Source organism: Oncorhynchus mykiss, chromosome 8 (assembly GCF_013265735.2).
Source record: "Oncorhynchus mykiss isolate Arlee chromosome 8, USDA_OmykA_1.1, whole genome shotgun sequence".
In the NCBI taxonomy this organism is placed as follows: Eukaryota; Metazoa; Chordata; class Actinopteri; order Salmoniformes; family Salmonidae; genus Oncorhynchus; species Oncorhynchus mykiss.
The window spans coordinates 76360696-76379192 of NC_048572.1; the positions used below are offsets into that span (position 1 = coordinate 76360696).

Genomic DNA, 18497 nt, shown 5'->3' on the forward strand with positions numbered 1-18497 from the left:
TTCTAGGGAATTTTTCCTAGCCACCGTGCTTCTACATCTGCATTGCTTGCTGTTTGGGTTTTAGGCTGGGTTTCTGTACAGCACTTTTGAGATATCACCTGATGTACGAAGGGCTATATAAATACATTTGATTTGATTTGATACTTATCACATGAAACACACCCACAGTTTCCTAGAAAGCAGATATAATTGACATGGAATGTATTTTCACTTTAGAGACTGACAATCTAACATCAAAGAGGACAGGTGTTGACGAATGCCGGTTGTCATAAGTTTAAAGCCTTCCTGCTCCACAAACCCTTATCTAAATCTTGATCTCGATCTGTCACATTGTGTTGAGTCACATTTGAGAAGTAGAGCATGACACGGGTAGTCTGACTGACATCTAACTTGAAATCCTCCTGACTTCCGAGTCTGGAAAGGCTATTTGCAGTTGAAGTCGGAAGTTTACATACAGTGGGGAGAACAAGTATTTGGGTCGTTGTCATGCTGGAAGACCCAGCCACGACCCATCTTCAATGATCTTACTGAGGGAAGGAGGTTGTTGGCCAAGATCTCAGGATACATGACCCAATCCATCCTCCCCTCAATACGGTGCAGTCGTCCTGTCCCCTTTGCAGAAAAGCATCCCCAAAGAATAATGCTTTATGGTTGGGATGGTGTTCTTGGGGTTGTACTCATCCTTCTTCTTCCTCCAAACACAGCAAATGGAGTTTAGACCAAAAACCTCTATTGTTGTCTCATCAGACCACATGACCTTCTCCCATTCCTCCTCTGGATCATCCAGATGGTCATTGGCAAACTTTAGCAGGGCCTGGACATGCGCTGGCTTGAGCAGGGGGGCCTTGCGTGCGCTGCAGGATTTTAATCCATGACTGCGTAGTGTGTTACTAATGGTTTTCTTTGAGACTGTGGTCCCAGCTCTCTTCAGGTCATTGACCAGGTCCTGCCGTGTAGTTCTGGGCTGATCCCTCACCTTCCTCATGATCATTGATGCCCCACGAGGTGAGATCTTGCATGGAGCCCTAGACCGAGGGTGATGGACCGTCATCTTGAACTTCTTCCATTTTCTAATAATTGTGCCAACAGTTGTTGCCTTCTCACCAAGCTGCTTACCTATTGTCCTGTAGCCCATCCCAGCCTTGTGCAGGTCTACAATTTTATCCCTGATGTCCTTACACAGCTCTCTGGTCTTGGCCATTGGGTTGGGTGAAGGGTAAATGTCCGATGACAGAGTGAGGGGGGGCGGGGGTCCATAGAAAGAGCAGTAGAGGGGAGGGGGGTGTAGGAAGGGAGTCCCTGATGATCTTCTTGGCCTTCCTGCAACAACCTGGTGCAACATAGGTGTCAGAGCTACAGTGCCTTGCAAAAGTTTTCACCCCCTTGGCATTTTTCATTTCATGTAATGGCAATACACAAAATAATCCAAATTGGTGAAGGGAAATGAAAAAAATGACTTGTTTCAATTATTATTTTTTTTATGTAAAAGTGGTGGGTGAATATGTATCCACCCCTTTGCTATGAAGCCCCTAAATAAGATCTGGTGGAACCAATTACCTTCAGAAGTGACATAATTAGTTAAATAAAGTAATCTGTGTGCAATCTAAATGTCACATGATCTGTTACATGATCTCAGTATACATACACCTGTTCTGAACGGCCCCAGAGTCTGCAACACTACTAAGCAAGGGGCACCAAGAAACTTTGAATATCCCACGGAGCACCATTAAATCCATTATTAAAAAAAAATTGAAAGAATATGGCACCACAACAAACCTCAAGCACCAGGCAAGGAGGGCATTAATCAGAGGCATCAAAGAGACCAAAGATAACCCTGAAGGAGCTGCAAAGCTCCACAGCGGAGATTTAATTATCTGTCCACAGTACCACTTTAAGCTGTACACTCCATAGAGCTGGACTTTATGGAAGTATGGCCAGAAAAAAAGCCAATGCTTAAAGAAAAAATATTTTGAAAACCCATTTGTTGTTTGCCAAAAGTCATGTGGGAGGCTCCCCAAATAAATGAAAGAATGTACTCTGGTCAGATCTGAGCATTTTGGCCATCAAGGAAAATGCTATGTCTGGCGCAAACCCAACACCTCTCGTCACCCTGAGAACACCAATCCCACAGTGAAGCATGGTGGTGGCAGCATCATGATGTGGGGATGTTTTTCATCGGCAGGGACTGGGAAACTGGTCAGAATTGAAGGAATGATGGATGGCGCTAAATACAAGGACATTCTTGAGGGAAACCTGTTTCAGTCTTCCAGAGATTTGAGACTGGGACGGAGGTTCACCTTCCAGCAGGACAATGACCCTAAGCATACTGCTAAAGCAACACTCGAGTGGTTTATGGGGAAACATTTAAATGTCTTGGAATGGCCAAGTCAAAGCCCACACCTCAAACCAATTGAGAATCTGTGGTGTGACTTAAAGATTGCTGTACACCAGTGGAACCCATCAAACTTGAGGGAGCTGGAGCAGTTTTGCAATAATGAATGGGCAAAACTCCCAGTGGCTAGATGTGCCAAGCTTATAGAGACATACGCCAAGAGACTTGCAGCTTTAATTACTGCAAAAGGTGGTTCTACAAAGTATTGAGTTTGGGGGGATGAATAGTTATGCAAATTTCTTCAGCATCCTGAGGTTGAAGAGTCGCTGTCAAACCTTCTTCGCCAAGGTGTTCGTGTGTTTTGACCATTTTAGCTCTTCAGAGATGTGTACGCCGAGGAACTTGACATTTTTAACGATCTTCACACTGACCCCGTTGATGAGGATGGGGGGTGTGTCTAGCCTGGTTCCTCTTGAAGTGCACAATCAGCTCCTATGTTTTGCTGACGTTGAAGGAGAGGTTGTTTACTGTACCTGGCACAACGCCGTGAGAGTGCCTACCTCCTCCGTGCAGGCCGTCGAGTTCGTTGTTGGTAATCAGTCATACTACTGTTGTGTCGTCAGTGAACTTGATGACGGAGTTGGAACTGTGAGGCCACACATTAGTAGCTATGCAGGGAGTACAGGAGGCGACATAACAATACACTTTGTTTTGTTTCTAACACACTGTACTGGAGGGGTTGACTCTCTGCCCTGACGACGACTCAAATTATTACAATGGATCTTAAATAATACGATGAATTACCAGTATGCATCGACATGCATCTTCAATAGAATCTACAAATCTCAGCCGATATATTTTTCTCATGAAAACCTCATAAAAATCTCAGGGATGATTGATTCACTTGGCATATAATGGTGTCCGCCTGGGTTTCCTTGTTTCTATCTCAACATGTTCTTTCAATTCTCCCCACAGTTCATATCAGTGAGTTGTGCAGGTTGTACTTCAATGGGAAAGGTGGAGAGACTACCCAGCTAGCGCATAACATTCTGAGAACCATATATTTATCAGAGCTTGGTGAGAGCGTGGTTGTCCTGCAGTTATTTTGAGTACAACCTTCCAACAAATATCTTGGAACGGTGCAGGATAGATGCTTGGCTTTGGAACATTCTCAGCACAAAATAAATACATTTTTTGGGGGTATTTCATTACTTTAACAGAAGGTTTCATAAAAGTTCACATTTAAATTTTATTTCAATTTTGGTAGTATTCTAGGAACGTTCTGCAACTGGTTCGACATTGGGAATGTCCTAAAATAGTTCTGAGAACGTTAAGAAACAATGTTCTTCTGTGGGACTTTCAGTACTTCAGCATAACATTTTCTACAGGCAGAGACGTAACCAGGGTTTGAGTTCTAGTGAGGGCCGGAAAGAATGCTTCTTTTGAAGCTGGACAGTTTTTCTTCTGAAGAAAGAACATGCTTTTATCCAGATTGCCCCAATCTATATTTTCATCTATTCAGTCAGGTTGCAAATAAATTGCCATTTTAGATGAATTTTGTCTGGAGCAATTGTACTGTTTAAAACACTATGATGAACTGTATTCCAAATAGCCTACTGTTAAATCATGTCACTTTATCTAGGTTGACTGGTTGTGTCACTATGAGGGGCGGCAGGTAGCCTAGTGGTTAGAGCGTTGGACTGGTATCCAAAAGGTTGCTAGACCGAATCACCGAGCTGACAAGGAAAAAGCTGTAGTTCTGCCCCTGAACAAGGCAGTTAACCTGCTGTTCCTAGGCCGCCCCTGTAAATAAGAATTTGTTCTGAACTGACTTGCCTAGTAAAATAAAAATAAATGAGGTCCAAGTTAGTCTTTCATTAGGTACTGCATATCTTTCCTGGCAAACCTCACCTAACTTTCTGCTTTTCAAATGGGTGTTCTTTTTACAGTATTACACAACTTGAAACCCCCCAAGCGTATTGAAAAAAGGAGGCGTGTTTATCATTTCTAGTTGAGGTGTACGACTGAATAAAATGAGGGAGGATGGGAGGCTGAGTGCACAGGACGGAGAGGTGAAGACAGGTGTAGCTTCAAGGTAAGAGGAGTCTGGCATTCATGCAAACATACATTTATGGCACAATATACCCTGCTTTTAAGATATGACATGTTTGAAGTGGCACACACCTCATTGACTAGGCTGGGCTAAGAAGTAACATCTGTTTTAATGCATTTATGCCATTTAGAGCCACATCAGGGAAAATAGTAAAAAAAAAAAAAAGTATATTTACTTACGTTTGCTGCTGGGACACACGAAGGAAACTAAAACAATTAATTGAGTTTTGCACTAGAAGCTGGAAGATACCCAACAACAGGTGAAGGTGGAGTTTTAATGCCAGCCTTTCCCGACAAGCATTGTGTCCATGTTCCCCTGCTAAGACGTGGCATGCATCAACCAATGATTGGGTACCACATCTACTGTGTCATCGATGTGGATAGCTGATACTTAAAATACCTATAAAGGCGTTGTAAGAGCTGGCATGCGTCAGCAATGCCTGGGCGGAGGTACAGTACATGCCCATTAAGTCATAGGAGCATTAGCAGCTCTTAAAGTGCCAGAACCACATTTTGGCCTTTGTAACACAGGCTCTGCTGAGTTATACCTACTATAATACGCTTAACTTACTATAATAACTAAATCATTTTAATTGATTGCATTTATATATTGCCTTTCCAGCTGCCCAAAGTGCTGTAATGGGGGGCAAACTCACCTCATCCACCATAAATGTGTAGCACCCACAAGGTTTGAAAGAAAAGCAATTTTTTTTGTCCGTCTAAAATAACATCAAATTGATCAGAAATACAGTGTAGACATTGTTACTGTTGTAAATGACTATTGTAGCTGGAAACGGCTGATTTGTTTATGAAATATCTACATAGGCGAACCGAGGCTCATTATCAGCAACCATCACTCCTGTGTTCCAATGTACGCTGTGTTAGCTAATCCAAGTTGATCATTTTTATAAGGCCTTTCGCAATTACGTTAGCACATCTGAAAACTGTTGTTCTGATTAAAGAAGCAATACAACTGGCCTCCATTACACTAGTTGAGTATCTAGAGCGTCAGCATTTGTGGGTTCAGTTACAGGCTCAAAATGGCCAGAAACAAAGACCTTTCTTCTGAAACTCGTCAGTCTATTCTTGTTCCGAGAAATTGCCAAGAAACTGAAGATCTCATTCAACGCTGTGTACTACTCCCTTCACAGAACAGTGCAAACTGGATCTAACCAGAATAGAAAGAGTGGTGGGAGGCCCCGGTGCACAACTGAGCAAGAGGACAGGTATATTAGAGTGTCTAGTTTGAGAAACAGACGCCTCACAAGTCCTCAACAGGCAGCTTCATTAAATAGCAACCTCCAAAACACCAGTCTCAACATCAACAGTGAAGAGGCGAATCCGGGATGCTGGCAGCAGGGGTTCAAACTCTAGAACCCAGTTCCTACATTTGAAAAATACATTTATTTTGTCTAACAAAACTATGCTACAATTTATCTCTGGGACCCTCAGGATGACAAATCAGAGTAAGATTACTGAATGTAAGTACATTATTTACTTTCAGAGGTGAATGTATCAAACCAGTTGCCGTGATAAATGTTTTTTGTTGTTGTGCACTCTCCTGAAAAAATAGCATGGTATATTTTCATTGTAATAGCTACTGTAAATTGGACAGTGCTGTTAGATTAAAAACCTCTTTAAGGATCGGACCCTTTGTTTCAATATTCACCTAAAATGACATACCCAAATTTAACTGCCTGTAGCTCAGGACCTGAAGCAAGGATATGCATATTCTTGATACTGTTTTAAAGGAAACACTTTGAACTTTATGCAAATTTGAAACGAATGTAGGAAAATACAACACATTAGATCTGGTAAAAGATCTGGTATAATACAAAGGGAAAAAAAAGTTTTTTTATCAGATTTTTTCTATCCTCTTTGAAATGCAAGAGAAAGGCCACAATGTATTATTCCAGTTTAGGCACCATTTAGATTTTGGCCACTAGATGGCAGTAGTGTATGTGCAAAGTTTTAGACTAATCCAATGAACCATTGCATTTCTTCCCAAATGTGCCTAATTCGTTATTTAATACATTTTTAAGTTCATAACTGTTCACTCTCCTCAAACAATAGCATGATATTCTTTCACTGTATTATCTAATGTAAATTGGACAGTGTAGTTAGATTAACAATAATTTAAGCTTTCTGCCCATATCAGATGTTTCTTACAACCTCATGCTAATCACGTTAGCTCATGTTAGCTCAACCGTCCCATGGAGAGAATTGTAAAAGTTTCTAGCAATGATTGTATCTAAGGAAGGAAATATATCTATTCCCAAATATTTTAAGTAGAAATGTAGTCCTCTATCTGGGTCTTAAGAGGCAGTAGGGCAGATTTGGTTGGATTTATTTTATAACTTGAGATGGAACTGAATTTGAACCAGCGTTTGGGTGGGATTGAGATATATTGTCTAGATAAAGTAAGATATCATCGCTGTATAATGAGATAATGTGATCTGCAGAATTGAGAGATATTAGTGTAATTTCTTTCGATTGTCAAATTTGCCTAGGCCAGCGGTTCCATAGACAATAAAAAACAGTGGTGAGATGGGATGACCTTTCCTGCTACTTCTAGTTATTTGGAACCGAACAGAGCAGGTATTGCCTGTTATTACTATGGCTGAGGGATTGGCATACAGTATTGTAATCATATCAATGAAATTGGAGCCAAGTCCCATACTGTACGTTCCAAAACTGACCAAAGATGTGACCATTCTAATTCATCAAAAGCTTTTTCTGCGTTGAGAGAGAGAACTGCCCAGGGAGCTTTGGTTTCTGATGAAGCATGTTAGATATGTAATAGACAACAGAGGTTATCGGGGATAATCATTTTTTACAAACCCGCTTTGGTTCGGATGTACCAATTTGGGTTTTGAGTTTTGAGACGGGACGGCATGATTTGAGAAAATAGTTTAATATCTGTTAAAGGGAGATAGTGAGAGCACTTGTTGGCCTCCTTACCTTTTTTTACGAAAGCGAAATTAGTGCTGTATTTACATCCCTTTGTGAACGGCTATGTTAATCATTTCAACTAACAGTGGACCTAATTGGTTCCAAGATTTTAAATAGACCTCAGGAGGAATACCATCCAAACCAGGTGATTTGCCTTTATTCATGTTATGCAATGCCCTTTTGAGTTCAAGGTGAGAGGTTCAGGCTCCCAGCAAGCCGTTGAAATGTGGTTGTTTATCTACCTTACTTGAATGCAATGACTGTAAGTCACTTTGGATAACGTGTCTGCTAAATTACCAAGATTTAAATGTAAAAATGAACAAAGCACACTGGGTATTATACTAATGAGCTTCACCACTAAACAAGAGCAAATTTGGTCAGTCTGGACCAAATCTGAACCAATCATAGATGTCCATGTTTCACAAGTTTAGAAAGCATAGTACAACACAATAGAGCCTAGTAAAGTATAGTGGAGTACGGTAGATTCCGAACATGTGAAATGTAGACGTCTACTTTTAGGTCAAATCAAGGCTGGTTCGGACCGGGACAGATCTGAACCAATCATAAACATCTATCTTTGTGGACGTTGTGACGTTGAAGTCAAGGCCGGTCCGTACCGGACCAAAAATCTGCATTTGAAGATGTGCAAATCAAAGCCAGGGCGGACTGACCAAATTTCAACAACTTTTTAACATCCATGGACATCCAACGTCAGTCGCTGCTCAGTGGGCTCTCCATTCATAATTGCCTTCATCTCGCTTTCAGATGAATCGACTTGTGGTTATCATTGCGACTATCCTTGTCCCCACTGGATACAGTGCTGCAGAAGTTTGTAAGCGATTATTTTATTATTTTGTTGGCCTGTGACTGTCTTCTGCTATACATTTTGTGACTCTTTGCATAACTTTTCCCCTTTTCAATTTGAACAGTGTGGTGTTACCATGATCCTAGTTGTAGTAAGTATTGATTGGTTACAGTGTACACTGAGTATACCAAACATTAGGAACACCTTCTTAATATTGAGTTGGACAGCCTCAATTCATCGGGGCATGGACTCTACAAGGTGTCGAAAGCATTCCACAGGGATGCTGGCCCATGTTGACTCAGTTGTGTCAAGTTGGCTGGATGTCCTTTGGGTGGTGGAACATTCTTGATACACATGGAAAACTGTTGAGCATGAAAACAAATCAGCTTTGCAGTTCTTGACACAAGCCGGTGCTCCTGTCACGTACTACCATACCCTGTTTGAAGGCACCTCAATCTTTTGTCTTGCCGATTCACCCGCTGAATGATACACAATCTCAATTGTCACAAGGCATAATAAACCTTCTTTAACCTGTATCTTCCTTCTTTAACCTGTCTCTTCCCCCCATCTACACTGATTGAAGCCATTTTAACAAGTGCTATAAATAAGCTTTCACCTGGATTCATCTGGTCAGTCTTTGTCATGGAAAAAGCAGGTGTTAATGTTTTGTATACTCAGTGTGATTTTTATTCACAAATTGTACATTAAGTATTTGCTTGAAGTGATTGTAATGGCAGTGGATAAGAGGCTATAGAATGTATGTATTAGCATATTATATGACACTTATAAAACAATGGTATATTGAAACCATTGTATGATTGATTCCACGTTAAGATGACACCACCTGGTCCACCATTGCCAGTGAACATTGCAATGGATCCCGTCAGTCTCCCATCAACATCATCTCCGCGTTGGCAGTGGGCGACGCAAACCTGGCTGAATTCAACTTCACCAAATACGGAGACAATTATACAATGAAGAATATCAAGAACACTGGCGAAACTGGTGAGGAGATGCCTTGCCTTCTCAATCCATCAGTGGTGGAAAAAGTACCCAATTTTCATAGTTGGTAAAAGTAAAGATACCTTAAAAGAAAATGACTCAAGTAAAAGTGAAAGTCACCCAGTAAAATACTACTTGAGTAAAGTAAAGTCTACAAGTATTTAGTTTTAAAGTATAAATCATTTAAAATGTCTTATATTAAGAACCTGACAACACAATTATTATTATTTTTTTAATTTACGGATTGCCAGGGGAACAGTTCAACACTCAGACAAAATTCATAAAGGAAACATTTGTGTTTAGTGAAGTGCGTGAATTAGACAATTTTCCTGTCCTGCTAAGTATACAAAATGTAACAAGTACTTTTGGGTGTCAGGGAAAATGTAAGTAAAAGTACATTATTTTCATTAGGAATGTAGTGGAGTAAAAGTTAAAAAAATATATAAATAGTAAAGTTAAATACAGACTTTACAGACCCAAAAAACAGACCCCAAAAAACTACTAAAGCAGTACTTAAAAGTATTTTTTAATTAAGTACTTTAGACCACTGCAATCCATACACAGTCCCACTTGAGGATAATGTACAGTACCAATCAAAAGTTTGGACACACCTACTCATTCAAGGGTTTTTCTTTATTTTTACTATTTTCTATATTGTAGAATAAGTGTTGACCTCATAACTATGAAATAAAACATATGGAATCATGTTCTTACCAAAAAAAGTGATAATCAAAGAAAAATATAATTTATGTTTAAGATTCTTCACAGAAGCCACTCTTTGACTTGATGACAGCTTTGCACACTCTTGGTATTATCTCAACCAGCTTCATGAAGTAGTCACCTGGAATGCTTTTCCAGCAGTCTTGAAGGAGTTCCCACATATGCTGAACACTTGTTGGCTGCTTTCCTTCACTCTGCAGTCCAACTGATCCCAAACCATCTCAATTGGGTTGAGGTTGGGTGATTGTGAAGGCCAGGTCATCTGATGCAGCACTCCATCACTCTACTTCTTGGACAAATAGCCCTTACACAGCCTGGAGGTGTGTTTTGGGTCATTGTCCTGTTGAAAAACAAGTGATAGTCCCACTAAGTGCAAACCAAATGGGATGGCATATTGCTGCAGAATGCCGTGGTAGACGTGCTGGTTAAGTGTGCCTTAAATCACAGACAGTGTCACCAGCAAAGCACCCCCACACCATAACAACTCCTCCTCTGTGCTTCACGGTGGGAACAACACATGAAGAGACCATCTGTTCACCTACTCTGCGTCTCACGAAGACACGGCGGTTGGAACCAACTGCACTTGAAGAAAACTTCAAAATGATTTTCTTAAAGTAATGATGGACTGACATTTCTCTTTGCTTATTTGAGCTGTTCTTGCCACAATATGGACTTCGTATTTTACCAAATATTGCTATCTTTTGTATTGCACCTCTACCCGGTCACAACCCAACCGATTGGCTCAAACGCATTAAGAAGGAAATAAAGTCCACAAATGAACTTTTAAGAAGGCACACCTGTTCAATGAAATACATTCCAGGTGACAACCTCATGAAGCAGTTTGAAAAAAGGCCAAGAGTGGGCAAAGCTGTCATCAAGGCAAAGGGTGGCTACTTTGAAGAATCTCAAATATGAAATATATTTTGATTTGTTTATCCCTTTTTTGGTTACTACATGATTGTGTTATTTCATAGTTTTCATGTCTTTACTATTATCCAACAATGTAGAAAATAAAATAAAAACTGGAATGAGTAAGTGTGTTCAAACTTTTGACTTGTACTGTATGTACCAAACCAGGAACCTTAATGTTCGAAATGTAACCAATTCCTCTCTTTTTGTTCCTCCTCTCTTTCTTTCAGTCAAAGTGACGCTCACGAGGGGTGTCCAGGTTACAGGTGGGGCACTGTCTGAGGCCTATGACAGCCTGCACTTTCACCTCCACTGGGGGAATGGTACCTCAGTACCTGGGTCGGAGCACACAGTGGATGGAACCCGCTACCCCATGGAGGTATAGAAAGGTTCAGCGCAACCCACCCCACCACCCTTCATGGATTGGAGCATGCATGGCTGGAGGCAGTTTCCACCATATTCCAAACACTAGTCCATTACATTTGTTTGTTTATTTGAATCACCATTAGCTTTTACTGAAGCAGCAGCTACTCTTCCTGTGGTCCTTTTAAATTCATGAGGAGAAATGTATGAGTGTACTTGGGGCGAAAAGTAGAGAATCTGAATGTAGCCCATGTTACATGTGGTGAATTTTTATACTGATGCAAATATACCACACTGCAATGGGTCAATATCAAGGTCTTAGTGACCTTTGAAGAGCTGTATATAGAGCAGATTGTAGTCTACCTTTTTAAATGTCTTATTCCAACGTTTGAATTTCCCAATGGATTCAGATAACTTTTTATATCAACTGTTATGCTTCACCTTTCAGTTGCACATAGTAAATGCCAAGTCGTCGCTCAATGGTAACACGACTGCGGCCGTTGCAGACAGCACGGGACTCGCTGCTCTTGGATTCTTCATAGAGGTGAGAGGATGCTTTAACTTTCTTAGAAATGGCATCCATTTTTCCACAGTAGATTAGGCATTTAAATGTTTTATTGCTGTTTTTTTATGACTAAAGTCTTTGTTTTTCAAACAGGCCATGCCGGGTAATGCAACTGGTTCACCAGCAGCCTGGAATACTCTGACATCCTACTTGGCCAACATCACACTAAAAGGTGAGAGGAGAGATTTAACTGGTTCTGATTTGATCAAGAACTACTTTCTCAAAATAAAGTTTGTAATGATTTTTTTCTCTATGAATTCAAAATTAGTAATTTTCTTGTTCAATTTCAGTAGCATATGATTTTAGAATACGTTTTTTCTTTCTCTCTTCCTCAAGATGATATTGTAAACATTACTCATGCTATTTCATTGGATGAGCTCCTGGAAGGGGTGGACCGTAGCAAATACTACCGTTACCTTGGCTCCCTGACCACTCCAAATTGCAACGAGGCTGTGGTTTGGACCGTGTTCAAGGACCCTATCAAAGTCAGCCAGGACTTGGTGAGTTTGTACAACAATTATACCATAAACTCAACACCATGGACTATAATCCCATATCGGTAACACTTTAAAATAAGGTTCCATTTGTAAAGAATTTATAAAGGGGTTATAATTATGTTATTAACAATTGTTGAATAATTTGTAAATGCATTATAAACCAATAAAAAGTTATATCGAATTGGTCAAAATAGTGCAATAACTGGTCAGTGTTTGCAAAATATTGAGCCAGCATTTACATCCAGTTATTAACCATTAATGAATGCACTTAGAAAATGCTTCTTAGATTAACCCGTATGTGTTATCATATAACCTCATTTTCAATATTTGCACAGTTGAACAGTGATTTTCTCACTTTTGGGTGTGATGCATAGGTGCTCTGTCCAAGGAACATAAGAGGTTTCTTTTAATGATGTGTCTAGACCACAAGGTTCCCTCGGGGACTGCTGCCCAGAAGAAATATCAGCATGTGCAGAGAAGCACGAGATTGAACTTCACTCAACTTTCTAGAGTTTTCCCTTTAGTTAACACTATCAACGTTTCCCTTTACTGTGGGAATTGTGATAGAATCAACGCAATATTAGCCACTTTCAATGCAACATACCGAAACATAACGAACTATGCAAGACTTAGTATGGAAAATAAACTATGCAAAATATTTTGTTGTAGGCAGAAGGCAGAAGGCATCGGAGTAGAATTCTATTGCATTGACAGGCACGACTCAGGCCCATACTCTAGGTGCGGTCTGGTGCGCCATAACCAATCAAAGCTGCAGTAGGCCTACATGAAAATGGACCAATGCCATTTACTTTGAACGGGACTGTTTTTACAACATGAGCGGTTGTGAGTCGATGTGCTTGTTTTGAGATCAAAGTGAGAGCAACATGTAGCAACCTGTGCACATTTGTTAATATCCTTTGTTAAATAGTGAGTTATTAGCCCATTTATAGATAGTTTGTAGTCAGCAATGGGGGAGTGATTGCTTCTTAGAAGAGCACACGTCTGCATTTCTAGACATCTTTGAAAAGAGAGTCAGGTAAAGAGCATTTTTTTTGCCTTAACATTCTCTGAATTATTTGAGAACATTCCTAATGTCAAACCAGTTGGAGAACATTCCTAGAACATGACCAACATTTAAATGACATGTAAAACCATGTTTGAACTTTTAACAAACATTCTGTTAAAATAATGAAATACCAAGAAAATAAAGTTTCCTTAAATGTGCTGAGAATGTTCCAAATGCACTATTCCCAGAACGTTGTGGGAAGTTTGTATGTAAAATAATCATGGGACAACCACACTCTTGCTGTCAGAGTCGTGTGTATAGGTGGCAAGGAAGTCAGGCGCAGGAGAGTCAAACGGAGTGTAATTGGAGTCTTTTAATATAAGTCCACTTAACATGCTCCAAACACTAAATATGTACATACACAAACGAACATGGGTATGAGGACCCGTTGCGCACCTCAAAATCAAATCAAATCAAATGTATTTATAAAGCCCTTCGTACATCAGCTGATATCTCAAAGTGCTGTACAGAAACCCAGTCTGAAACCCTAAACAGCAAGCAATGCAGGTGTAGAAGCACGGTGGCTAGGAAAAACTCCCTAGAAAGGCCAAAACCTAGGAAGAAACCTAGAGAGGAACCAGGCTGTGTGGGGTGGCCAGTCCTCTTCTGGCTGTGCCGGGTGGAGATTATAACAGAACATGGCCAAGATGTTCAAATGTTCATAAATGACCAGCTTGGTCGAATAATAATAAGTCAGAACAGTTGAAACTGGAGCAGCAGCACTGCCAGGTGGACTGGGGACAGCAAGGAGTCAACATGTCAGGTAGTCCTGGGGCATGGTCCTAGGGCTCAGGTCCCCCCCGAGAGAGAGAAAGAAAGAGAGAAAGAAAGAATTAGAGAAAGCACACTTAAATTCACACAGGACACCGAATAGGACAGGAGAAGTACTACAGATATAACAAACTGACCCTAGCCCCCCGACACAAACTACTGCAGCATAAATACTGGAGGCTGAGACAGGAGGGGTCAGGAGACACTGTGGCCCCATCCGAGGACACCCCCGGACAGGGCCAAACAGGAAGGATATAACCCCACCCACTTTGCCAAAGCACAGCCCCCACACCACTAGAGGGATATCTTCAACCATCAACTTACCATCCTGAGACAAGGCTGAGTATAGCCCACAAAGATCTCCACCATGGCACAACCCAAGGGGGGGGGGGGGGGCGCCAACCCAGACAGGACGACCACATCAGTGAATCAACCCACTCAGGTGACGCACCCCTTCCAGGGACGGCATGAGAGAGCCCCAGTAAGCCAGTGACTCAGCCCCTGTAATATGGTTAGAGGCAGAGAATCCCAGTGGAACGAGGAGAACCGGCCAGTCAGAGACAGCAAGGGCGGTTCGTTGCTACAGAGCCTTTCCGTTCACCTTCCCACTCCTGGGGAACTCACAAGCATATAATGAAAATAAAACATCTTATCTATGTTACCCAACTAATTCTGATTCATCCCCAACATGCCCCTCTCAAGGGACCAAGTCCCTTGTGAAGAATCAGAATAGTAACATGGTACCTTACTAACAGTAGTTACAGAGTATACAATACAATTAAAAAATCCATAATCAAAATTGAAAGATAATAAAGAATCAAATCCCTTCAATGTAAGTATTCACCCTTCAGAAACTGAGTTTACAATGTTTAAACCATAATACAGACTTGCACCTGTTTAATCATATAGAATAATACATTTGTTAAGTAAAAATAAAAATAACAAAACATATAAATGCTCCCAAAATTACAAGAGAACCAGTGTCTAAACACAGACCTCATTACAACCTACAGGACAGTCATCCCTCTAAGTCCTCCTGCTTAGAATTGGGTTCCCCACTATCAGAGATATAGTCAGGAATAGGGAATAGGTCAGGGAAATCATTCATATACAGTGAACCCTCTCTATCTACACTGTCCAGTGAGAATATTTCACTGTGTTCACCTGATTGTTGTCCATCAATCTCAGATTCCTCATCTACACCTACTTCATTTGCAAGCAAGGGCATAGTAAGAACAACATCAACCACTTTATTAAACAATTTCTTCACACAAATGATAATTAGCAAGAGAGCAATCAGTAATATTAGACCATAGATGAACCAGTGGAAAATGGTCGCAGCCCAAGAACCAAACACTGACTGAACCCATCCTAACGGATTCCAGTTGATATCAGGCTGGTGTTCACTTTCGATACCACCCCTAAGCTCTTCCAAATGTTCCACTACAATAGTCAAACTGTCATCTCCCTGGGGTATAAATGTACAACAGTGATCTCCTATAATTTGACACACCCCTCCTTCACGTGCTAGCAACATGTCAAATGCCACCCTATTTTGTGTTGCCATGAGTTGAGTGGCTGGTAATTTTGGTCTTATCATAGAAAACCCTGCAGTGGTCAAATTTACCAGGGATTCCAAATGATATCCTAGCCTATCCAACTCATGTGCATTCTCTGATACCAGGGGATTAAACAACGCCAGAACTTTTCCAATTTTGAGGATCGTCGAGAGGCACTAGGGACATTATTGTATTGTGAGATGTCCCTCTTAATTAGTCTTAACCTGCTTGGAATAGAGGAAATAGTTTTATGCATTACCACAAGGGAGACTTCATGATTGTGTCCCACTTGTTGTTGATTCGTCACAAAAAAATACAGTTTTATATCTTTATGTTTGAAGCCTGAAATGTGGCAAAAGGTCGCAAAGTTCAAGGGGGCCGAATACTTTCGCAAGGCACTGTAGATATATAATAAAGAATTTCAACAGAAGTTGTACCGCTAGAATAAATTTGTGGAGTGGTTGAAAATGAGTTTTAATGACTCCAATCTAAGTGTATGTAAACTTCCGACTTCAACTGTACACACATTTCAGGAATTTGTCTGGTTTTAATCTAACTTTTAATCAAAATGCAATTACATGCCTCAAAGTTTTTGGGGGGTGATTTATTTATTTACTTGGAGAGCAATTTGCCACAAAGTTTAGTTGATTTCACGTTACTTGGCATCTCAAATAAAATTAGATGTTGAACTGACGTCTGTGCCCAGTGGGTAAAGCCATTGGGCCAACCTGATGTCACACTTATGTCTATGATCCAATCTGCAATTAATTAAGCTTCTCCCCTCAGATTGATCTCTTCAGCACAACATTGCACATTGACCACAACTCCACCTCTGCCTTGATGACCAATGTCTTCAGGAACATCCAGCCTGTCAACGGCAGGATGGTGACGACCCAGAGCAGCCCAACCACAGCCCCGCCAGTATCAGGAGCCTCCACAAAGTGCTCCTCTCTGGGCCTTATGGCCCTGGCCTGGATGCTGCTGAGGGTTTAGTGTCGGCAAGTAATGCCTCACCTGAAGCGTACTTCCATGTCTCCATTAACTCTAAAGCTAAATACTGTACATTGATTACCACATGGGTAATTTTGACCCTATGGAGAAACTATTGGAAAAAACAACAATCATAGCAAAATATACACTTATTTCACATCAAAACATCATTATTTAGACATGTAATTAATATTATCTAAAAAAATACATTTAAATACCAAAACAGAAGTACAGTCAATTTGCAGACACTAACAAACTAATATACAGTGCCTTCGGAAAGTGTTCAGAAATCCTTGACTTGTTCCTCATTTTGTTACATTACAGCCTTATTCTAAAATGTATTACATTGTTTTTTTCCCTCATCAATCTACACATAATACCTCATAATAACATAGCAAAAATAGGTTTTTAGAAATGTTTGATAATATATTACAAATTAAAAATGGAAATATCACATTTACATAAGTATTCAGACCCTTTACTCCGTACTTTGTTGAATCACCTGGCAGCGATAACAGAATTGAGTCTTCTTGGGTATGACACTACAAGCTTGGCATACTGTATTTGGGGAGTTGCTTCAATTCTTCTCTTTATTTCATAGTTTTGATGTCTCAGTATTATTCTACAATGTAGAAAATAGTAAATATAAATAAAAACCCTTCAATGAGTAGGTGTGTCCAAACTTTTGACTGGTACTGTATATCCAAACATATTTTAATGCTCCATTCTGCTTTTGAATTTTTTTTAAAGCAATGATTCAGAAATATAGTACCCAACATGAGCTTTGTAAGGGATTACACAAGAAGGGAAATGACAACATAGAAATATTTTTAAACAATTCCTGCAACAGCAGGATGATCAAAAGATACGGCGTATGTACACACATTTCAGAAATGGGCTTTGTTTTAAGGTAAGGGTAGATGTTGTTTTCACTTAATATGTTCACCACAAGGTGTCACTGTTAGAAAGGCCAAGATGAATTACTTGTATGGATAAAGAGGTGAAGCAATGCAGACTGGGAGAATGATAAGACGGATGTGAGTAAAAGCATTGTTAAAACTTACCTCTCTGCCTGGACCTTTTGTTACTAAGTAAAGTCTTTAGTTACTATACACAACAGCTAGCAAACTATTTAACTGTAGAGTCTGACCTGCATATCCATTGATTATGATTCATCATGGCAGACTGACACACTTTCATCATATCCTTCCCACTGGGCATCAACCAGATGATGAATTCTTTCCACAGTGAAAGTTCACATGTTCAAGAAGGCATTTCTACCAAAAAAAGATGCATTTTGATTAAAATATATATATAGACTGACAATTTAATTACTGTAACTGCTAGTAGAGCAACTGACTGTCTCCAAACAATTACTTCTTACTTCAAAGAAAGACGTAATCACTATATGTAATGAAAATAACAATGAGTTTGAGAATTTGTATAAAATAGTGTGAAAACTATTTGAACAAACAATGTACCTCTATGATGATATTAAAGAAAGTGAGGGGAAGAAATGGATGGGTGAACACAGAGAGAGCAAGGTAACTGCATTTGGAGGTTTTATTATTTATTTAACCTTTATTTAGCTAGGCAAGTCAATTAAGAATAAAGTCTTATTTGCAATGGCAGCCTGGCCAGAGACAGAAGGCCTCCTCTGGGGTCAGGGGGCTGGAATAAAAATAAAGAAGAAAAAAAACATTTTAAGGCTAAATGGCCAACACAGACAGAAGACACTGGCAACAGCACAAATACAACAGCAAACAAATAGTGGATGTGTGTGTGCATGTAGGCTATTGAACGATGGAGGGGTTATGAACATTGGAAATGTATGAAATGTATTTGTAGCATTCT

The 18497-nt window shown here is 40.1% G+C and overlaps 1 protein-coding gene across 1 annotated transcript; it reads left to right on the forward strand.

Annotated features, from left to right (window-relative positions):
• The first annotated feature begins 4395 nt into the window (after positions 1-4395).
• LOC110530652 (carbonic anhydrase 4-like) lies at positions 4396-17103 on the forward strand. Its single transcript, XM_021613869.2, has 9 exons — positions 4396-4427; positions 8162-8228; positions 8326-8352; positions 9036-9206; positions 11063-11211; positions 11644-11739; positions 11854-11932; positions 12097-12260; positions 16440-17103. The coding sequence occupies exons 2-9, from the start codon at positions 8162-8164 to the stop codon at positions 16644-16646; spliced, it is 960 nt and encodes a 319-aa protein (XP_021469544.2). The 5' UTR covers positions 4396-4427; the 3' UTR covers positions 16647-17103.
• The last annotated feature ends 1394 nt before the right edge of the window (positions 17104-18497 follow it).

Coding starts and splice junctions, on each gene's coding strand:
- LOC110530652 (XM_021613869.2), top strand. CDS start 8,162: ATGAATCGACTTGTGGTTATCATTGCGACTATCCTTGTCCCCACTGGA. Junction 11,212..11,643: donor GAACCCGCTACCCCATGGAG/GTATAGAAAGGT, acceptor TTCACCTTTCAG/TTGCACATAGTAAATGCCAA. Junction 11,740..11,853: donor CTCTTGGATTCTTCATAGAG/GTGAGAGGATGC, acceptor TTTTTCAAACAG/GCCATGCCGGGTAATGCAAC.